Consider the following 23,490-nt stretch of genomic DNA (forward strand, 5'->3'; position numbering starts at 1 on the left):
TCTCACGTAAGCGCATGCGCCGTCGCGCGGAGCCCCAACCGTCGCCCGTGACGTCTCAAAGCGCATGCGTTCTAGCGTGTGGCTGTTTCCCCGGCGGCTCCGGCGCATGCGCCATTCCCCACGTTCCCCGGGCCGGGCGCCGGCGCCGCGCGTCTCTCCGCCTTCCCCTGTGGCGGCGCCTGCGCGCTGCGCGCTGTCGGTGCGTGGCGTGCAGTGCGGTGGGGGCGGGTGGGGGCGGGGCGGGTATATATAGTGCGCGGCCGGGGCGGCGGCCTCCCCCTTGTCCCCCGGCCGCCGTCGGTGCTGTGTGCGCAGTGCGTGTGCTCCGGACACCCGGACACGCCGGCCCGGCCCCGCCGCACCATTTATTACTAAAAATACTAAAAAAGCCAAAAAAAATCCAAAAATCCTAAAAAACYGACAAAAAAAATCCTTCCTTCCTCCCCTCCCGTCAACCTTCTGCAACCGGCCGGTTTGATATAAAATAACCCGGTGAAGCGAAGCCCCCGGACCCGGCGCAGCCGAGAGGAGACACTGAGCGAGCCCGACCCCCGCCGAGCCAAGCAACAGCCGAGACCTTCGCCAGGCCCCGGCACTGAGTGAGCCAGACCCCCCACCCCCCCGCCGCGCATCCGCCTCCTGGAGCCGTTAAGTTTCGAATCCGCCTCCGAAGCGCCCCCTCCCCCCGCCGGCGCCTCCACCGCCTCCCGCCGGCCCCTTTCCTCACGGAGCCCGGGGCCGCCGCGGCCTCCTCGCCTCGTCAGCGCCCCCCCCTTGCCCTCCCGCGCCGGGAGACGGCGGCAGGATGAACCCCAGCGCCCCCAGCTACCCCATGGCCTCCCTCTACGTGGGGGACCTGCACCCCGACGTCACGGAGGCCATGCTCTACGAGAAGTTCAGCCCCGCCGGGCCCATCCTCTCCATCCGCGTCTGCAGGGACATGATCACCCGCCGGTCGCTCGGCTACGCCTATGTCAACTTCCAGCAGCCCGCCGACGGTGAGTGGCGTGGGCCCGCGGCAGGGCCGCGGCACGCGTGCTCGGCCAGGCCCGGGGCGGGCCGCGCCGGGGGGCGACGCGGGGACCAGGAGGGACCTTGGGCCGCCGCCCGCGGCCGAGCCGCGGCCCCCCCCCCGCCCGCCGCGCGCCCACCGCGGCCGCGCGTCCATTTTCCGCAGCGCCCGAGCGCCTCGCGGCCCTGCCTCGGGGTGGGGCGGGCCGCCCCGCGCCCCCCGGGGCCGGCGCGGCGTTGCCGGGACACGGGCAAACTTAGCGCCGCGCTCGGGGAAGTTTGCGGCGGAGGCGCCGCTGGGTGACATGCGGCCTGGGGTTGTCCGCGCCTCGTGGCGGGGGGGGAGGGAGGCGCTTCCTCGCTCCGCGGCCGGGAAGCGAAAGCTCGCGCGGAGCCCCTGCGACGGGCGAGGAAGGGCCTGGCGCCTCGCCGCGCGCGTGGGGCCTCGGCAGCCCCCCGCGAGGCTCCCGGGGTCGCCGGCGCCAGGGAGGGTGGGTGCAGGCGGCTTTTCCGCAGGCTGGCACGTTCACGTGTCGCTAAATCCGGAATCTGAAATGAAGGCTAGTTTGAAGAAAACATCAGAGTCATTAGCGCGTTTTAATAACTACGCGGGAGCTGGGTGTGTGTGCGTGATTAAGAGGCATGAGAAGGAAGTGGGACGTACCGGGATCATTTAGTAGTTTCATAGACGGTCCGGTCAAAGCACAGGCCAGAGCAGAATACGTTAAAATGTATTTGTCAAATGTGGGGAGGAGATGAAATTACTTCGGCCTCCTTGCCTTGCTTTTTATGTAGCAAACTGATCCATTTGTCTTTGACATTGTGTTTGCAGTTTTTTAAATAAAATTTGCTTCATGTGTAATGTTGCTAGTATTCTAAAGTTATATCAACAAGGAAACTTTCTATATAGTTCTGATTATCTGTTTGTGCTAGACTTTGGCGAACCAGCTTGTTCATTCRGAGGGCTTCTTTATAAAAGGACCAAATATGAACTATTTGAAGTTTTGTGGGAGTCTTTGATAAAATGAAAAATAATTTGTCCAGCAAGAACATTTTTGATTTCAAGTGTAGTTAAGTAAACAGCTTTCTACGGTAATGATTTCATTTTTCAGGAGTATGAAAGTGAGAGATTTGAACTACAAACTTCTCAAGCGCTTGGATTAACTGGCTTTCAAAACTAGCTTTAGTATATGGGTATTATCAGATAACACTTCTGGTGTACATGTATGGGTGTGTAGTAAAAGTTGTCTCATCTTTTTAGTTAGAAGGTATTTCACCTGTTATCAGTTCTCTTATTTCAAAGAGCTTTTAATTTACTCAGCCATTGTTTAGAATGAGAGAATTTAAATGCTTGTTAAAAGTATGCAAAAGCATACTTTTGTCTGCTTTCTATTGACTAAAAGCTTACAATGCTCTCAAAAAAAGAAAAATAAGGAGTTAGCACAGAACACACTGGTATGATAGCATCAAGGCAGAATTTGAAGGCGATTCAAGTGCTTCTCTCCCTTTAGTAATGAAAGACGTCTATGAGTTGACCTTATCTTTGTAGTAAGTTAAGTTACATATTCAATCCTATCTTTTGTTGCCTCGGTTTTGGAATTTGCCAAAATATTGAACAACTATAGCTTTTTCACCTTTTAAGTGCTTGGATTCAGAGGTTGGGAATATGCTTCCTGCAGATGTGGGGCAATAGCGTTTTTATACGTATTTTTTGGACTGGAGATAGAAGATCTTTTATACTTCAGTTTTTCAGCTAGAAGTATTTCTCACATGTGTCAAGCTTGCATCTGGCACCTATTTAAAAGCACTTATTTAAAATAGCAACAGAGTAACTTAAATGACATTTTATGATTAAATTTTTGCAACTTTTTTAGAATTTGATATTGTTAGTAAAACACCTAAAAAGTATTTGCCCTTTTTTAGGTGGTAATATCCATTTTATGAAAACTTGAAATCAGAGCTGAGAATAAATGATTATTCCTACAGTAACACGAGCTTCCAAACTACAGGCATTTTCTTGACTTAGCCTAATTCTTACCTGCATCTCAGGCTGTGTTTATTAAACAGCTAATAACAACTGGCTAGGGTTTTTGAAAAGGTCTTTGAGGTGTGTTTGACRTTGCCAGCTGTCTGTAAAGTAGGGATCTCAAAGCTCTTTCAAAATCTAATTAAACTTGATGACACACTTGTGAGATATGCATGCATTTTATAGTTGTGACTTTTCTGAATTTGAGTCATTGTCCAGAGTAAAATCAAGGCAATCTTGCTTAATCACTAAACTAGAAACACTTAGCAGTAATCTAAAACTGCAATTTTTTCTTCAGAATTTTAGAGTACTTCTGTTTCCAAGGATTTGTTATGCCATATCTATTCCTATGCATATATAGTTCAAATGTAGCATTAGGTGTTTATTCAGTCTGAAGTTGCTAAAGTTGACTGTCCAGCTCGTTCACAACTAAAATGGGAACTGGTGACTCATTCAATAAAGCTTGAGCAGAATCAGCAAAAGTATAGCATGGGTAGGTGTGTCCATTTGGAAACAAGTTAACCACTGAATGGAATTGTCTCCTGCAAACTAATGCACAGCCTTTTATGGGAAAGAGTTGAAATACAATGGAAGTAAGCCAATTTTAGTAGTTATGAATAGTGAATGGGTACCCTATACCTACTTTCAGATGAACAGTATTCTAGTAATGTTTTAAAATACATTGTGGAGGAGCAATGTGGTGTTGGTTAAGCAGAAATCTTTGCTGCTTTTACTTCCACTCCTCAGAACAAATGAGAAGAGCAGCTGAGACTTCCCATGCTATCATTGTCTTTATGGAGAAATTGCATCAGCCTAAGATACATGCTCACTACTAATTCAGAATGGCAACGTGTGTAAAGGCTAGCAAGGACCCGTTGTGGATCAGATGTTTGGGAAACGTGTGCCGGAACACACATTTCTCGGACATGTTGGGATTATTCTAGAAGCAATTAGCATGAATTAGAAAAGCCTCTTTTGTAGTGAAAGAAGCCCTGTAACTACTTCTGGAAATAATGAACTGTTTATTACTGGCACTTTTGCTGGTGCCGGCAGCGATAATTCTAATGACTTCCAGGGTAACACCAAAATTTTATATGTTCCTACAGTAGCACGTCAGATAGTCATGGTTCATTTTGTTTGGCCCTTAGCGTTCTGATAATTTAAGGTCTTCCCATACTTTCCATTTCTTGTTATCAGTGATGCAGGCTTCAGCTTTGTATCGGTTGTTTGCTTGCTACAGTCACATGAATAGCATAATAGTGTTACTAGAATACCTTTTTCACTCATAGTTTAACAGGAAAATGACGGATAGATGTGTACCTAATTAACTTCTACAAGTATCTTTTGAAGTATATTATTTTCGAGTACATTCATAACCTGAAAACACAGGAAGAAAGGAGCTGGATAGATTCTGGTAGCAAATTTTCTTTGGCCATGATATCCAACAACATAAACGCCAGACTTAAACAAAAAAATACAGTAAGTTTATAGAATGAGATGTAACAGTTGTGCTAAGCAATTAAAATGACATGACTACTGGTTTTAAACTCAGACTGAACTGAATTTTGGCTTGCCATTAATACATTGCTACTGTACCACTTAAATTATTGTAAATGTTCTTTCTTTGTGCCTAAACAGAAAATACAATCATTCACTTTCAATGTCAACTCTGCTCTATCAGTTAAAAAAAGAAACTTGTTACTTTTCTAGATATTTGCAGCAGGAAAATGCATTTTGAAATGTATCCTGCTGTTTAAGGACTCAATGGGTTACAAAAATCTGTTCCACAGGAATGATATAGCTCCTGGATGAGAAAAATTCTAAAACATAACTCCTGGCAGAACATGTTTAGTTTTTTTTTTTGTTTGTTTGTTTTTTAAACTAAATTCAGTCTTGTTAACATTACATTGCCTTGCTTTATGCAGATTGCAGTGAGATGATTTAGTACCAATGGATGCGACTTCATGTATTTTGGGGGACTTTTTTCAATATGCTTCCAATTATACCAGATATAAAAATGTAAAGGAGCTAGTATAGGAGATCATAAAATGTCTGTCATAATTTAGAGAACCATTGCTATTTTTTGCTTAAGTGACTTGTTAACTTAAAACATAACAGGCGTATCTTGTTGCTTTCAATCATGAAAAGCTGAAGATGCCCTGGCACTTCCATATCTAAATATACTGAGGCCTTAAATTCAGGCTTTGAAAAGTTAGTCATGGAGTTCTGCTGGAAAAAGTATTCCACTGAAGTAACAAAACCTGTTTTACATTACTTCATTCTGCTCTTTTAATGCTTGCTCTTTCATTGAGTTTATATGTATTTCGTTGTGTGCTTTTAATATACATTGTTTCATACTTTCAAAGTTAAATAAGTACTTGTTTGACTTTTTTACTTTATTTGAACTTTCACTCACCTGGAAGTTCTTTATTTTTTCTTTTTTTGCCACTGAAGAATTGAGGAACATCTGCATGAACTAGGCTTGTWGTGCACCTAAAAAAGCAATTTTGTCAGATTAGGGATATCTGTGGTTTAGGAGTTGTGCCTGGTATAGACATAACTTATACCCGTAAAAGCCTTTTTATTGATATAATATGCATCTATATGGTGGGGAGAGGGGAGGAAGAGGTCAGCTCCTTTTTACAAATGTTAAAAACCTTTCCTGATGTGGATTAGGTCATAGTTGCCATCAGTTGATGCATTGCTTCTTCTATCRCAACAGCTTTTCACAATGAGTTAGTTTCTGTCCTTTAGGCTCCCAGGATGTCCACTGCTTATCCAGCTGATTTGTGCACCTTCCTTTTTGTTAAAGTGTGGATTTTGTTGAAGACTTTATTTTTGCTTTCATAAACAGAGGGGCTTTTCTGTTGAAGGCTTGTTTTTGTATTTTGTTGGTGATACTGGACTTAAAATAACTAGAATTTTATGAAGAATTGTTGTGCTTCAGATGCTATTTGTGTRCTTATTGAAATAACTTTAGTGTTTCAAATAATTTCATGATGTTTTTTCTAGCTGAACGAGCTTTGGATACCATGAACTTCGATGTCATTAAAGGCAAACCAGTGCGCATCATGTGGTCTCAGCGCGATCCATCTCTACGCAAAAGTGGTGTAGGAAACATCTTCATCAAAAACTTGGACAAATCAATTGATAACAAAGCTTTGTATGACACATTTTCTGCTTTTGGAAACATTCTGTCTTGTAAGGTTAGTGCAAAATTAATAGCATGTATAATGGTTTAACATGAAAAAATCTAATTAGRCTGGAGCCATTTCATAGCTCTTACAACAGGGTTTTTCTTTAATAGGTGGTATGTGATGAAAATGGATCCAAGGGTTATGGATTTGTACATTTTGAGACACAAGAAGCTGCAGAAAGAGCTATTGAAAAAATGAATGGTATGCTGCTTAATGACCGCAAAGTGTAAGTACATAAATACACAGTTTGGGATCAACAGACTGAAATTCATTTTACAAACAAACACATACTTAAAGCTTATCTGGGAAAGATATTCTTCTGAATATTTCTAATTTTAAAGAGGATTTAGAACTTTAATACTAGGAATACTACAAAAATATATTTTTTATGTATTCTAAAGTCAGAATAAATTCAAACAATGCTAATAATGATCTGTAAGGGAGGAAGAAAAAAGTTTTAGTTACATCCTGCAAGTCAATGTTGCAATGAGAGTTTGGGAACTTTGTATCAGTAGAATTAGATTCTTGGGGCCATCTCTGTTTTTTTTGATCCTACTGGTCTGAGATAATATACAATCCATCAGGTGTTCTGAACAATATTTCCTTTTAAGAGTTGTCTTTATAGGTACAGCAGTGAGCCATTTTTTTGGATGAAACTTAAAACTGTAAAGCTACTGAACCTTGATTAGGGATCTGAWTGCACTAAATGTTCTTAAATCAATGTCTTAAGCACATGTTTAGGGAGTAGGAGTAGAAAACAAATTGCAAGAAGTTTTATTTTAATAGTGTAACTGTTCTGTGCTCGAGAAAAGAAAAGGCTTCTCAGCTATACCAAAGAGATCATTATGGTATTTTGTACAGCTGGAAAAGAATAGCTCTATTAATACTTGCAAGGGTTTGGAGAAGGGATAACAGAAGTCAGCATCAGCCCTGCTATCACATATAAATTTTATATGTTGAGATGGATGGATCAAACTATACCCAAGGAGAATGTATCTTTTGAAATTTAACTTTCCTGCTTGATCTATGCTTGACTGGCATGAGTGTGGATGTTCTCACTTGACTTTCATCTTTACACAACCTTTTCAAATTAGTAAAAATTCAGCATATAATCATAATGTAAAAGCACAACATTTATTTAAGGGTCTGATAAAAGACATAAGAGTTAAGTTTGAAGTCCTATTCAAACCAGGTGTTTAAGTGAATTAAAGTACTTTGCTCACTGTCAAAATCTGCTGAACACATACTACCGTTCTTACCATCATTGGCTACTATAAAACAGGTTGAGTCACAAAAATTTAAGAAAAAGTTGTGTACTGCATACTTCATTAGATCTACTAGAATTGGAACTATAAAGTTGGACAGTCCAATAAAATTAATGAGCAAAAGTCTACTATAGTCAGAAATCATAGTGTCAGCCATGCAGATTCTGTTCTGGAGCGGGTCCTTGGATTGTGGAGTGTTGTGTTCGACTGCTCTTCCTCCTTTGACAGTATGAACTGACCATCAGTGTTTCTAGCCAATTCACAATGGTATTTGACTAAGGCACAAGCTGAACTATGTTGGGACAGAGGAGGGAAGAGGGAGGTAAATTAATCTCTTGCTTACCATGGGAGAATGGTAAGAGTTTTAAGACTGCCAAGTTTTTAGTATGGCAGAGAGGTTCTGCTGGTGTTTGGAATTTCAGTTTAGCCACTTAGGACTCTTCCTTGCTTAGCTCCTGATGTCAAAGAGGCTGTTTGACACTTACGAGAATGAACAATTTTGCCAGCGGCTCAAAAGCATATTTATGCTAGTAATTGCAGTGAGCACACTGATGTAAAAAAAGGATAGTGAAATTGTTTTTCCAATGGAGCTTTATCTTTACTATTTTATCTGAAGAATTTCATGCTTATGATGATCAATGAGACTGATTAAAAATAACATATGATGTCAAAGGATTAAAATAAAACTTTACATCTTAGCAGACTTGTTTTAATCTACACTGTTCTCCTGTAACTAGATTTGTTGGAAGGTTTAAATCCCGCAAGGAACGTGAGGCTGAGCTTGGAGCCAGAGCAAAAGAATTCACCAATGTTTACATCAAGAATTTTGGAGAAGACATGGATGATGAAAGACTTAAGGAACTCTTTGGCAAGTTTGGTAATGTCTTAAACTTTAAGCTTATATAAACGTCAGTAAAGTTCAGATTACTTCTTGTATCTGCAGGGTGTTTGTATTACGAGGGATCAGGCAGCTATGTGAAGGTGATACAGAAAATATGTAGTGAAATGTTAGTACTTGATTCCAATTTCAGATTCAAAAATTTAAAAGCGTGGTAGTATCCACTGATGAAATTTAAATAGCCAGAATAGCACCTATAATCTGCCCATCAGAGTTGCTTCTGATAATAAGGCATCTACTTAAATAATATTTTAAATAGAATTTGCACATTTTTGAAGATGCAAGTGTTTTTTCCCTTTAAGAAATGTTTTTTGCTTTAATATAGATCTATTTAATTAAATATTATTAATCCACTGCAAAATACTTGACAGAAGTTTCCTGTTGCTTTTTTCACTGTTTTGCAGCTTTATCTTTATTCAGGGTATCTTAGCTTTTATCATGCAATTGAATTTTCAATGTTGATTCCTTATGAAATTAAAAGAAACTTCACACGGGTAGAGGTTGGTAACGCACAGCCATGAACTAAAGGCCTCTTGTCAGGTTTCAGTACCTGTTTCAAAGGATATAAATCTTAATACTTCTTAAATGTCAGTTCTTTTAATGGAAAAAACAAATTACATTAAAGTGAAATTTCTGCACCATTTTCATTGAAAATACAATAGGAAAAAAATTCAACATGGCAGATTTCAGCCCAAATGGCTGATGTTCAGCACATTGGTGGGAAAATCAGCAATTTGTATTAATGTGTGCTGTTTACAAGGCTATTACTGGTGCTGGAGTGTGAAGACAGTACACTGCATATGCAGTGTAAGTATTTGTATATTTATATACATTCTCTTTTTCAGGTCCTGCCTTAAGTGTGAAAGTTATGACCGATGAGAGTGGAAAATCTAAAGGCTTTGGCTTCGTTAGTTTTGAAAGACATGAAGATGCCCAGAAAGTAAGCTTTTGGACTTCATTTTAGGATATTCATAACTGCAACCTGAATACCAAGCTGCTTCTGAGTCGTTTAGAATCTTGAAAATTCATTAAGGATTTTTAATTGATCAAGGATATTAGGGAAACAAATCTGCTGTTTAATTGACTTAGCATGTTTTCTGTCATTTAAAATGCTTTCTTATAAATGAGCGAATGTCCATTAGTTTGAGGAGCCTGTTAAGCTGGCTTGAATTAGTGTAGAAATGAGGGGTCTTGACTAATTTAAGAACCTATTGTAGTTGTGCTTAAAGATTTCACAGAGATCTGGACATACTTATGCTGAGCAATATACATGCATAGTAAATTGACATCTCTGCAAAACCCAGGTGAATAATTGAATGCAACTTGTTTGCACAAATGCTTTGTGCGAGCGCAAGACAGGAAGAATTGTGTTTTCTAACTTCAACACTGCAAAGTCAGCAGGAAAGCTATTAGTTTTATGGAGTACATTTGGCACAGCTATAAGAAGATACTCAGAGCCCTGTGATACTGCTTTTACTCTGAAGAGTAACTTTGGAGAAAGGGTCCTTTTAATTTGTATGTATGTCTGTAACATGCCAATAAGCTGTATAGGTTCATTCTTTGATGGTTGGTTTCCTTTATGTATCAGTTTACTGTGGCAGTAGGAATATAGTGTCAGGAAAAAATTCAGTACAAAACAAATCAGCACAATAAATTGTTTGCTTTTCAAAAAGCATTTCTCTTATGTCAGTAGTGCAAGTATACAAACAGACTGGAACAAATGCTATCTTAAATCTAAAATGTTTAGTCTTGCATATATTCTTTGATGAATTGCTTCTCTTACAGTAGTCAGGAACATATTTAGTATTTAAATAGTATGAGAGATTCCAATATTTCATAAAATATCTATTTTCTAATGACTTACTGTGAAGGTATAGAATAAAATGATGACCTCTGGTTTTAAACTACTTTAATAAATCTGTGCCAAATATTTCACATCTCACTGAGAAGTTGTAACTCAAAACAGTGTAAGAGAAAAGCCATATTTTCTTACTGTAAGTGATTTCCTAATGAAAGTTATAAAAAAGGCAGATGAAGTTAAATGTGTGAATTAGAGCTTTTCAACTTAATTTGGTTGCTTTTCTCTGCCTTTAGCAAGAAAAGTAAGGCTGCACAAATGATTCCTGATTGTGCTAGTGGATTTAAAAAAAAAAAAAAAAAMACACACACACACTTCTATAAGAGAACTTTTTTGTACTCCTTCTTGTGACTTTTAACCTGGACAGAAGCACATTCTGAAGGCGATTGCCATTTTACATTAAGCAAGGGAGTTGTCGGGTGCTTTGTTCCAGCAACTGATATTTCAGGTGTTGTGGCAGGCAGGTGTTCTTTTTAGAATCCTTATGTACTTTTTTTATATATTTAAAGTAGATATTTTTATTTCATAAAAAAAAAAAAAAAAAACACTGAAACACAAAGCATTGCTAACTTTTTGTTCCTTAATAAAGGCTGTAGATGAGATGAATGGAAAAGAGCTCAATGGGAAACAAATCTATGTTGGCCGGGCTCAGAAAAAGGTGGAAAGACAGACGGAGCTCAAGCGCAAGTTTGAACAAATGAAACAGGACAGGATCACCAGATACCAGGTTTGGTTTTAATTTGAGAGGACTAATTTTTATTTTCTGATATTTTTAGATTCATGTGGGATATTTGCTTTCAAAATAACTAGACTTTTTTTTTTAGGGTGTAAACCTTTATGTGAAAAATCTTGATGATGGAATTGATGATGAACGTCTTCGAAAAGAATTCTCCCCGTTTGGTACAATCACTAGTGCAAAGGTAAAGTAAAATTTATGCATTGTACTTGTTCTTTCTCKAAAGATGAGCAGTGAACCTTCTTCAAGGAAGAGTGATTTATTGCTTTGACTAACAATGGTAAAATGCAGAGATATGACCCAGTCACCTGTCACTGCTACTGGTGTTATAGATGCATGGACATTACTTTCTTGATTTTTTTTTATGTTTTTTGAAGTTAAACATGTACAATTATTCTGTCTTGAAATGAATGGAGAGTACTGACATCAATATAAAAAAGATTACACCTTTTTAATGCAATGATGTGCTCATTGGTCCTTCACGGAGATTTTCATCTGTATTCACTAAACAATTAACTTGTAATTAAGAGATTACATTCCTTTTTATAAATCGATGCAGTAGAACAAAGTTGTGATCTCACTTCTAGTAAGCTGAAAAAAGGAACTCATGCAAGTTAAACAGGGATAGATACAACATCCTCTTGTTTTAAAACTGAATTTTTGTACTGACAGGTCATGATGGAAGGTGGCCGCAGCAAAGGATTTGGATTTGTATGCTTTTCTTCACCAGAAGAAGCTACCAAAGCTGTCACAGAGATGAATGGTAGAATTGTGGCTACCAAACCATTATACGTAGCTCTAGCCCAGCGTAAAGAGGAACGCCAGGCTCATCTTACCAACCAGTATATGCAGAGAATGGCAAGTGTAAGAGCAGTACCTAATCCTGTAATCAACCCCTACCAACCAGCACCTCCTTCAGGTTACTTCATGGCAGCTATCCCACAGGTATGTACAGAAACGAGTAACTGAATGTTTTATACTATGAATACAATTTGTTTAGATTTAATAGTAAATTTAATATGTATCCATAATTTTCAATATCATTAATTTCTGATTTCATAGCAGAAAAGTGGTTGACTGTCTGATATGCCCTTTTCGTATTAACAGTTACATACCATTTTTACATTTGCCAGACTCAGAACCGTGCTGCATACTACCCCACTAGTCAACTTGCTCAGCTCAGACCAAGTCCTCGCTGGACTGCTCAGGGTGCCAGACCTCATCGTAAGTCACTTTCTTTACCTTTTTCTAGTGTTCAGCATTCATCTTCAAACTTCTTAATACATTTTCACTGAATTACAGCATCATTTTTCTCTGGGTCATGTTATATAGTATTACTTCTGAACTCTTTTCACCGTTCAGTGTTTCATGGTGTAACTTTATACATTATTTTCTAAAACAGCGTTCCAAAACATGCCTGGTGCTATCCGCCCAGCAGCACCCAGACCACCATTTAGTACCATGAGACCAGCTTCTTCACAAGTTCCACGAGTCATGTCAACACAACGTGTTGGTGAGTCTCAGGTTTAATTTCTACAAACCTTTTAAGTATGAAAATAAAAAAAAGGTTTGCTAGTTCTGAATGATCTCTTCAAAACCTTTTGAAGTGTTACTACTTCCCTCTTTTATTGGTTCTTAATAGATAAGTAAGCTAGCACCATCTTCTAATAGTTGCTCAAAATATTGTCCTAGTGAAGACTGAAAATCAGATTCTGAGGTCCCTCTCTTTAGCATGAACCATTTATTTTCTTAGCATGTATTTTAATAGTATTGTATGACACTCCTGCCATTTCTAAACATCATTGTGGCAATTGTAATAATAGATTGTGTGTAAAAGTATTGGRGTGGTATTACAATTTTAACTCTTTAATATTTTGTCACAGAAAACGGTGAGCAAAGTATCATATGTGCAGTGGCAGCAGCATTGCTGCATGAACCAGAATTCATTGTAATAGTTATAACACTCCTAGAACATACTAGGCTACTTTCTGAAAATACCTTTTCTAGGATGGCTTACTGCTATAACACATCTAGGAAATCGAAAGTCCTTTGAGGTTAGATATATCACAAGAAAGAAAAGCAATTCATTAGTGAAAAGACTGGAAAGTAACTCCTGGTAAACCTCTAGCTTTGAACCTTGAGATGTGACCAGAGGTCTGACAGTTGACAGTACCACTCTAAGATGAAGCTATGAAGYAATACCTAAATTAGGTGTTGAGTTTGACTGTTTTAACTTCTGTACAGTGTATGCTAAATAAAAATTGAATTGTTCACATACAGAATTCTTATCTTTTCAGCTAATACATCAACACAAACAATGGGTCCACGTCCTGCCGCAGCAGCTACTGCAGCTACTCCTGCTGTACGCACAGTACCACAATACAAATATGCTGCAGGTGTTCGTAATCCTCAGCAGCATCTTAATACACAGCCACAGGTTGCTATGCAGCAGGTCTGTAATTTTGGTTTGGGGCATGCTTTTGCTGTGTGGGTTGTGGTATGTGGTTTTCGGGGGTGGTTTTTTCTCTCTCCAGAGGGGAAGGGGGGGCAGTTGTCTTTGTTTGTCTTTGTACTCTATAGAGTTCACAGTCCAGATTATGGCACCAGAGTTAGACTTGGGCCTTAACATACACTTCATGTTCACATGGGATAGGATATGATCCTATGGTATTTTGTATTTTTCAGTTGCTTGATACTTCAGCCTGAATTCTCCTTGTTTGCTCCACAGTGGAGGGGTTGATACTAATTTCTGGTATTACCCAGCATTTACAAGCACCATCTTACTAAATGGACCTAGTTGGAATTTTTTCCGTATTTCTGATGGTGTGCTCATTGTTTATGCTGAGTTGTGGAACATTGGATGTTTGAAACTGCATCTAATTATGGAAAAGAACTTAATTTTGAAATGATGTTAATTTAATTTGCAGCCTGCTGTCCATGTGCAAGGTCAGGAACCCTTGACTGCTTCCATGTTGGCTTCTGCCCCTCCACAAGAACAAAAGCAGATGTTAGGTATGTATGTGGTATCTTTCTTTATGCCTTTAGCAGAGGCTAAATGTTTTTGGGCCTATCTTTAGAAAAAAAATAGACTTGTAAGAGACATTCAAAGCAGTTTTGTATTAATCTTAAAATGTAGATTAAATGGGTTTAGTCTTAGAACAAGGAGGTATTTGCTGCCTTTTGCCCTTAAATSTAGGCTGCATTTGCCAGATGAAATTTATTACTGTGGTTAACTCTTTTCTCCTTAGGTGAACGTCTATTTCCTCTTATTCAAAACATGCATCCTACTCTGGCGGGTAAGATCACTGGTATGTTGTTGGAGATTGACAACTCCGAACTCCTTCACATGCTCGAGTCTCCTGAGTCTCTTCGTTCGAAGGTGGGTGGATTTTTGCTTTGTGCTAGTTTCATAAGCGGTTAAATCTKCGCTGTCTTAACAAGTGTTTGTGCTGGCAGAGTGGAGTAGCAGCAATGCAGCAGTGGCCCAGGGCAAGGAGAAGTTAGAATATCCTCCTTCACTGGGTGGCAATGATTTAGGCTAGCATAGGCGGGGCTGTAACCATTATCCTTTTCTTTTTAGTGGTGCCGGTATTGTTTGTATGTGTAATTTAAACTGCTTCATTAATTTCAATATACAGAAATAATTAAGCTTACCTKTGTGTATTTGTTTTTATTTATTTAYTTACTTACTTACCAGGTTGATGAAGCTGTAGCCGTACTACAAGCCCACCAAGCTAAAGAGGCTGCTCAAAAGGCAGTTAATAATCCCACTGGGGTTCCAAGTGTTTAATAAGTAAGTTTTCTGGTTTTGTGTAGAATACAGTTTTATAGGTTGATTAGAGCAATAGTCCTTAGTCTGTGGCCTATAAGCAAAACATTTCATTGCTCTCTATCACTTGCRGCCACAAAAAGCAGCATTTATTGTCACAGTTGAAACAAGTTTTGTTCTCAGTACTGTTCAGTTTTGTAGCTCATAAATGCAAGTCTTCAGGAAAAATAGAAGCTAAGACTGTATCCACTTGAGGCTGTTTTTTGAGATCCTCAGAGGACCGTAAGGTTCAAATTTTGTTGATTAAAAGGCACTGCACATTTAAATTAAACTTTGAAAATACTGGCAGGACTATTTCTAGAACTTGACATTAGCTTTTTTCAGTTCTGGGCATGCTTGCAAAAGATGAGCAGTTCTGTCCAACACCACCATTCATGCTGTTGTTAAAGAGGAACATTTAGCAAATTTTGGAAGAGAACTAACATTAGAATGATCTCTACTACAGCCTTATTGTTCTGCAAATACAACATAGCTTATTTACACTATAGTTTATGTAATTACTTGCCAAAATCTGAAATTACACAGTAATTAACTAAACTATATATAGTCTTGACTTTACATTTTTATGGATTTAAGTTAAATGTCAGTTAAAGTATTAGTTATCTTGATCATCTTCAGAGGAGTTTATATCTTAACTTTATACCTCAGGAAGAAGCGAAAGGGTGATATCTTCCTTTTCAAAAGGGGAAAAAGTGTTGTAGAGTTCAGCATAATACAGGAGTCTGTTCTCCATTCAGACCAGTTAGCTTTTGCCTGCATATAAACTTACTTTTCACATTAATGGTTATTATGGTAATTAAATAGGCCTGCTTTTCAAATTTGGTATTTTTTCCTTTTTCTTTGGCTTTTCATTTCTGAAACCCACCTTTTAAAGGCAGAATTCAAGTCATGTTTTCTTCACTTTTCTTCCCTGCCCCCTCACTCCCCCTTTTTTTCCCCACTACTGATGTTTTCACTCTGGAGATAAATACTGAATAGTTTTGTCATAAACTAAACTGCTCAGACACAACTCCTTGTGTTTCTATAATTGGAATATGAAAATACTTGCATTAAGCATTAGTGTAATAGTTTCATGTTTTTTTCAGTATGAAACTTGGTAGTCTGGCCTTAGAGGTGACCTGCAATCAAATTAGTTACAGATGTTTGTGCTTAGCCACTGTCCAATGCCACACTGTGCTGAGTATTGTACAAAGAGGTTCTAGATTCAGTTGTCTTTCAAAGTAAACTTAAGATACCTTCCTTGTATATCTGTAAAAAGTGAAAAACATCTGTAATGTACTGCTTGTAAAATTTCTGCATGATATGATTGGTAGTGTGAAAGCCCAAAATGCTATTGAGCTTACAGTTAAAGCATACCAGAAAACGGAGAAAAAACTAATAACATTTTTTTTGTTTACAGAAAGATCCGGGACTACAATCTAGAACTTCGCTTCACCGAAGAAAAAAAAAATCTAAACATGGAAAAACTATTAAATATTGAGAAAAACATTGCAAAATATAAAATAAATAAAAAAAGGAAAGGAAACTTTGAAGCTTATGTACAGAGCAATGCCGGGACTAGCAAAACAAATGTTAGTCCTAGATTACTTATTGATTTAAAATAAAAAAAAATAGTAAAATAAAAAATACAAATTAATGTTTTATAAACCCGGGGGAAAAGAATTTTCAGCACAGTACAAAAATTTAAAGCATTCCTTTCTTTAATTTTGTAATTCTTTACTGTGGAAAAGCTCAGAATATCACCACTGTTTTAGTTGACAGTGAGAATTGATAGCTGAGCAAAGAAACGTAATTTGGATTATAAAATTCTTGCTTTAATAAAAATTCCTTAAACACTGACTGGCTTGYGATAGTTTCTCTTTTGTACAGTGTCCTTCAAATAAGGTGGTTGTTCCAGAATACCAAGTTGGAATCTCACCCTAGAGTATGTTTTTGCAGTTTCTAGAGAAGATTAGCCTACTCTGGGCCACCTGTTACTGATAATATAAACTTAAGCATTTAAACAAATGAAAAGATGAGCTACATCCATATCTGTGTTTTAAATCCCTAATAGCATGTCTGATCTCCTGTCCCCATGTAATTAAACATTTAAGTATTATACCTTAGGATGATCAGTAGGTAATCATATTCTGTTATAAAAGGCCTGCGTTGGAACTGTGTAACTTATCAACACATGAGATCCCATTTGACTGCCAGCACAAGGAGAACTTGCTTATTGTCAGAGGGTTGTGATGGAAGGAACAATCTCTGTATAGCTCACTTGCTGCTTCTTGGGAAGGCCGGTTAAGCCTAAACATGTGAATAACTTCACTGTAGCTGGGGTAGAGGCTGATTAGTATGGATGTAGGTAAACAAGCACGGATTCCATCATTTGAGACACCCGAACATTCTCTGTCAGCATCTTGTTGCCAGGTTACATAATTAACAATAAGGTTCACAGTGATTGAAATATGAACACAGGATTTCCTATAGCAAAAACAGTGAGGCTTCATAGAATCATAGAAMTTCAGGTGGTAATGTATTAAAAATTGAATGCATATTGAGCATTCAGGCTTAAACATATTAAGGTCTTGCCTTAAAGTAAAAAAAAAAAAAAAATCCTTTTGATGATAGGACTGCTTAATCCTTTGAATTAGGTACTTCTGATGCTGTGCTCTCTAACATGAGTAAATTAGTGTTATTTTTCCTGTTGATAAAGAGACCTATTGGCTTAACTTAGTCTTTTCTACACTTTGGTAAAGATATCCTTGTCAAAGGCAGCTTTGAAACAGCTCAGGTAGTTCTTCGCAATTAAATTATTGAGTTATTCCAATAAAGGAGTACACTTAGGGAGTACACTTTAAATAAGCAGGTGTGAAAACAAAGACATCTGAGATCTAATACTGTTCTTGATTACATAATCTTCACTTAAAGATCTTTTCAATAACTTCCAGCAGTAATGTGTCACAAACCTCAGCAATATAGTAAGTTTATGCCAGTCTTGCTACTTCATCAAATTTGTGAATGGTGAAATAGTAATTCTGACAGTTTTACTGGCTAGAGGAATCTGCTGCTTCCTGCAAAAGGTTACCTTCTTCCTGAGTTTTTCCTTATATCTGACTTACCATTTAAAAAAAGGGGGGGGGGGTGATTTTTCCTTTTAAAATAAATAGTTCCTTAATGTATTCAGGTCTAGTGTAGAATAAAGTCTTCACTKGAGGCTGATATAACTTGCAGGCCAGCTTGGGTATTACATCTCAAAAAGGGCACCCAAGTGATTGAAAGGTGGCAAAACAAAAGAGCCAACACTGGCCCATGAGCTGTGGTTGTTATAGGACCATAGTGAGGTGAAGAGTTTCAGTAGGATTAGAAGTGTTAGAGGTATAGCAAGGCTACCTAGAGAGACAGAATCTAACAAGCTTTTGCTGCAACAAAAACTTCTTTCATTATGTAAGTTAACACACACTGAGCTTGTTCATCTGCAGATAGTTTTTCCTATAGCTGCCGCCTTGGCCTTCTTCCCCCTTCCTTTAGGGCAGCACTGCCTGCAGAATGAGGGTCATTTTCTACCTAGTTTAGCCCATAATGAGCTCTGTATAGGCTGCTTATACAAAGTTGTTAATGCAGGGGAGAAAGGAAGTGATGATGCAATTTTGCAAAAATTAATAAACTTGATAGGGACAAAGGGGCAAAGATCTATGATTCAGAGGGATTTCTACAGAATCAAGAGATTAGTGAGTTTTATGGAAGGTTGTCTGACATCTGTATTTATGGGGGGGAGAGGACAAGGAAAAGATATCGGCATTCTCTGGATATATTATTTCAGTTATAAAACCCTGTGGTATCCTGAACTCCTCAAAAAAAAAATAATTCAAAATCTGACCTTATTTCTCACATCTTGCAGTGATCTTCCAACTAGATTGTCTGTTAAGTGAATTTGAGAATAAGCGTAGAGAGATKAGTTTGTCCTCTTTAAAATCCCTCTCTGCTATAAAAGTGGTAAGTTGAACCTGTACAATTCTTACACTCAGTCCCATCTGGATGGAGGCAGACTGAGTCAAAGCTTAAGTTTTGATTTCTCACTCTTGCTGAAGTGTATGGTTGCCATTAAGAATTTTGAAATTGGACAGTAAATCCTATAAAGGAAGCAGTTCAAACAAGGTATGTCTATGGATCAGATAAGAAGTTGAAAGAATCATAATTTTATCTAATTGTCAATTATAAAAGCATTAAAGCTTCGGAGGCAGTTTTAAAGTCCTAAAAACCTTTGGTACCATAACAAAAATGTTGAAGAATTGGATGATATTTAAAGGTGGACCTGGAGGCCTTACTGYGTGCAGGAACTGAAGTGCCCTAGCAGGAAGCTGAGAGCCTACCTTACTTAYGCTTCATTTCCTGAGGTAAGAGGCAATGTGACTTCAATGACCCTGACAGAATTAAATCAAACTGGTTTTCATATTTTGTATGAATGTGCTATGTTATTTAACCTGCTGCATATGGGGGTGGGGGGGGATGAAAAAGGAGGAAAAACAACTCTCCAGTTTCATACATGATTTTGTTTTGTGGGTGTGTCAAGCACTTGCAGGTGTAGCAGCCTGAAATGCTAGGTAACTTCYGTGATAGAAGGAAAGAGAACAGGGCAATTCTGCTGATCGTATCACTAAAACCTGTGAAAACAAAATCCTAGTTTTCTTCCCACTCTAGATTAAACAATAATTCTGCTCTGTATGCCACAAATACCTATTTAATCAATGTCTTTACATATATATATATATATATGTAAAAAATAGTGAACTCTGTGTTAATGCTTTTATTAACATCTATTTAGAGTGCTAGTGTTACAATTTTAACAATTTACTACATAGAAAAGGCAATTTATTCAATAAAGGTAGGGTGTTTTTCCCTTGTGTTAATAGTCAGTCTAACTGGCAGTCACTTCCTTCTGCCACGCATTCCCTTACAGCATGTGTCAGAGCTTACCTCGATCCTCTAGAGCCCTGTAACTACTCAGACCTAAGCTGATTTTGTTGAATCCTCTGGTATTTCATTTCTTCAGTTCTTCCCCATCTTCCATTCTAACCATTGCAAATGCTTCAGAACTTAGCAGTAAGTTGCTCCTGAAATGAAGGGTGCTTTGAATAACAGTGGTACCACATTCACCATCAGCTTTCCRAAGTAGAATGTTTTTTATGTGCAACCAAATAAAAGATTTGGTGCAGAGATAATTTGGATTGCACATATTTTCTTTGCAGTTCTGCAGAAGTCTAGAAAATATGAATTTCACTGGATGCTGCGGGAAGAGGTACGTGGTGGAAATCAAGACATCCCTGAGTGAGGCAACGTTATTACAAGTGCTTGTTTACACCAATTAGGTGTCTATCCTTCAATAAATAACTATCTTCATCATCTTCAGTCCTTCCACCTAAAAGCACTTTTTTTTTCTCAGGAGTCATCAACATAGTTAATGGACAACTGCACTTGGTAGACAAGCCGCTTACCACTTCAGATTAGCATTCCTGGTAAAAAGATTTTCTGAACTCTGTATCTAATAGACAATGGTTCTGTTTGGAATAAGTACAAGAAACAAGATTTGTATTTAATCCTGAATGAGTCCAGGACCTGTGGTGCAAATGTCTGACACATTAAAAGAGACACAGTCTTGTCCTTTTTGGCACTGCAATTCACTTGGTTTTTACTGATACACGTTTTAGGCACGTGTCAAGGTTCTCCATCAGCAGCAGTTCTGTCCATGCTACTTGGGATTAAGTAGGAAGCTCTATTTCTATGATTAATCTTTCCCTTGGAGTTGATCCCCTAACACTAGCCATGTTTTCTCTCCCTGTTGCAGCAGCTTAAGCCTTGATACTGCATGAGTGAGCACTGAGAGCTCCCCTAAAACAGGAATTTTCCAGCATGGGCCTTGCAAGGCACATCAAGGTTAGAAATGCCACCTGTCACAGACCGGAATTACTGGAATCAGAGACTATTCCCCAAAAGGTCCCTGTTAATTCAAATGTACCCACTTCTCTCAAATTACTTTTTATGATGTGAAGTGCTTCTGTTTCCCTTGCYTCCTTCCCTCTTTCCTTTTAATCAAGTACTGCTTTCTTTGCAGTTAAAGGGAAATGCCAGATCCTATGTCCCATTATATCAATTAGTCAGCTGCTTATATGAGTATCATGGCGAATGATACAAAGAGCACAATTACACCTTTGCAGTGAAAAGCCACGGGAGGGCTACAAAGTCTGACTGGGAAATGCTGCAAGTGTTCTCTTACAGAGTTTCAAACTCTTACAAAGTCTAGGTCAGCATGAGGATCTAAAGATGATCTGTAACTCCAGTGCTAGCAGAGAAGGTGGGTCTATGTACAGATTCCCCCTATTTTTATGTGAAAATTTGAAACCTTGTGAAAATCCTTCTATACATTACTCTAAGTAGGTCATCATTTGCATTTGGGATCCTGTCTCTTCAGAGACACAACTCCATGTCGTKCAACCTGACCCCCTCTTTACAAGTGTTTCTTCTGTCCTTCAAGACAGGAGTAGTACCTAAAAAACCAACACATAATTCTTCAGGAAGGCAGACAGAGGTTTCACCTCGCAGTTAGCCTCACTGCCGTCACTCAGACAACTGCACACGGTGCCAGTCAATGTTACGACTACTCTGTGAAGGAAAGTTTTTAGTCCCTCTTAACTTCTGTAGGATGTTATTTATAACGATGGATACAAGCTGTATCCAAATGAAAATGCACCTGGCGGGGTTACAATTTCTTAGTATGTGGTATTTGAAACTAATACTGTCATGTTTTTGGCTACACTAAGACTGCAAAATGCACATATAGTTGGACACCTTCTGAAGGACTTGAGCAAAAAGGAAGAAATGTTTCCCAAAAATAAAATAACGTGAAACATTTCAAAGATTTCTCAGTTGTTGAATTAGAACAGAATGTAATCAATAAAAAAATAAGGAAACAAGTTAGGCTAACATAATGGGCTTGTTGCGCATTATATAGTAAGAGCAGTATATCCATGCCAAATAGTCAGTCTCCTATTTCCTACATAAGCTGCTAAAGAAACATCTTTAATCAAGTTGTGTTCCAGCTGGCTATAGATGTCCTGAGATGCATACATTTTTATAGCTGAGCAGTCTTTAAAATGTTCCATATATTATCTGAGCATTCAGAAAACAAAAATGGTAACATGGGCAGGCTAACTGATTGAGTCACACTGTACTGATAGGGACTTTGGGTTACACAGTCTAGGTTGAACCTGAAGTCAGTAGATGACATAAAACAGGGATTGCAGTACAAAATATGGTATTTGACATAGTACATTGTCACACCTATACATAGAACGTTGGTTAACCCTGTCTCTTGCCACTGTTGGAAAGATTTGCAACCGAAGGTACCTAAGTACCTTCTGCTCTGGTGGTTTTCCAGAGGGGAACCAGATTTGGAAAAATGAGAAAACACCACAAAGCTAGAATAACAGCAGAAGTTGAAAACTCCAGCCCATAAGCTGGGGCAAAGGTATTTCCCCTATCTGCCTATACCTCACATTTTTCCAATCAAATTCACGTGGCTGCTTTGCCTCTCAGCTTGTAAATGGAAATGTGGATTTGCAAAGTGGCTTGGGATATGAATGAGGATGCACATCAGGTGCTTGCCCCAGAGGGGAAGGATATCTCTTCCAGAGCTCCCCACGGTGCAGATGCCTCATCTTTCAGATACAACAGGGCAGCTGTGACATGTAAGAGGGTGGTTTMATGAGTGCTTTGAGGAGTTGTCAGACTGGTTATACGGGGCTGCACAGATGAAGGAACAAAATAAACCAAGTGATCAAACACATTACACAATGTTACTTTCTTCACTCTTCTCCACTTTCTCCAGATTTCCTGAAGTTCTGAAGTTAGTGCTGCTTCTTCAAAAGCGTATACAAACCTTGCTCCATTGAGAAAGAGTTTTCCTCAGGTCACTTAACAAACCATGCCCTTCCAAAAAAAAAAAAAAAAAAAAAAAAAGGAGAGAAGGAGAGAGAGAGACCTTTTTCCCCTCACACTTACAAAGAGTCTCTTGGTGAGGCCAAAGCACTGGATTTAGAGGAGTTTGCAGGAGGGGGACTGCAGCCACACCGTTTTCATCCCGATTTACTCGCATCGCGTCCCCAGGAGCGCTGCTGCTGTAGGGGCAGGACAACTTCCACAGCGATTCACGCAAGAAGGTCCCACCGCGGCGGCATCTTCTCCTCAGCAGCGTCGGAGATCGGCTGAAGAAAGCGAGCAGTTAAGAAACAGAGCCGGTGGGACGAGTTAACGCCCCGTGATCAGCCACAGCCCGGGGAAGAGCGGGACGACGCAGCAGCGGCGATCGCCGGGCCGGGCCGGGCGGCCTCTCCCGCCAGGCGCCGCCGCCAGCCGTTAGCTTCGCCCGCCATTTTGCCCCCGGCGCAACCAGGGCCTCCTCTCCCCACCCCTCCCCTCCCGCCCCGCCAAACGGCGCCCCGCCCCCGCCCCGGGTTAACTTCTGAGCCTTTTCTGGAGGGTTTCAAGTGAAAGCGGCCGCCAAGGAGCCCCGCGGCCGCGCTCCGCCTCGCCGCGCAGTCCCTGCCCCGCCCCGGGCGCTCCCACCTGCGCCGCCCGCCCGCTCCAGTCGGGCCCCGCCGCGCCATGAAGCTGCACTTCAGCATCACCGCC

At 39.6% G+C, this 23,490-nt stretch overlaps 2 protein-coding genes across 2 annotated transcripts in view; both read left to right on the forward strand.

Moving 5' to 3' along the window:
• Positions 1–261: 261 nt before the first annotated feature.
• Positions 262–16,659, forward strand: PABPC1 (poly(A) binding protein cytoplasmic 1). The gene is made up of 15 exons (XM_085316336.1): positions 262–998; positions 6,050–6,243; positions 6,345–6,460; positions 8,237–8,376; positions 9,243–9,337; positions 10,845–10,982; positions 11,080–11,175; positions 11,664–11,936; positions 12,125–12,215; positions 12,394–12,504; positions 13,289–13,443; positions 13,919–14,003; positions 14,240–14,370; positions 14,689–14,784; positions 16,220–16,659. The coding sequence occupies exons 1-14, from the start codon at positions 806–808 to the stop codon at positions 14,779–14,781; spliced, it is 1,911 nt and encodes a 636-aa protein (XP_085172462.1). The 5' UTR covers positions 262–805; the 3' UTR covers positions 14,782–14,784; positions 16,220–16,659.
• Positions 16,660–20,712: 4,053 nt separating this feature from the next.
• Positions 20,713–23,490, forward strand: part of SNX31 (sorting nexin 31) — a 40,547-nt gene continuing 37,769 nt past the window's right edge. Inside the window, exon 1 of the mRNA XM_085316250.1 lies at positions 20,713–20,736. Coding sequence (XP_085172376.1) covers positions 20,713–20,736 — 24 coding nt within the window. The remainder of the gene's footprint in view (positions 20,737–23,490) is intronic.

Source organism: Rhea americana, unplaced genomic scaffold (assembly GCF_003343005.1).
Source record: "Rhea americana isolate MKP2758 unplaced genomic scaffold, rheAme1 scaffold_46, whole genome shotgun sequence".
Taxonomy (NCBI): Eukaryota; Metazoa; Chordata; class Aves; order Rheiformes; family Rheidae; genus Rhea; species Rhea americana.

Excerpts from the sequence above, each read along its gene's own strand:
- PABPC1 (XM_085316336.1), top strand. The coding sequence starts at position 806 with ATGAACCCCAGCGCCCCCAGCTACCCCATGGCCTCCCTCTACGTGGGG. Across the intron at positions 6,461-8,236 it reads CTGCTTAATGACCGCAAAGT|ATTTGTTGGAAGGTTTAAAT; the intron begins GTAAGTACATAA and ends TCCTGTAACTAG. Across the intron at positions 14,004-14,239 it reads AGAACAAAAGCAGATGTTAG|GTGAACGTCTATTTCCTCTT; the intron begins GTATGTATGTGG and ends TTTTCTCCTTAG.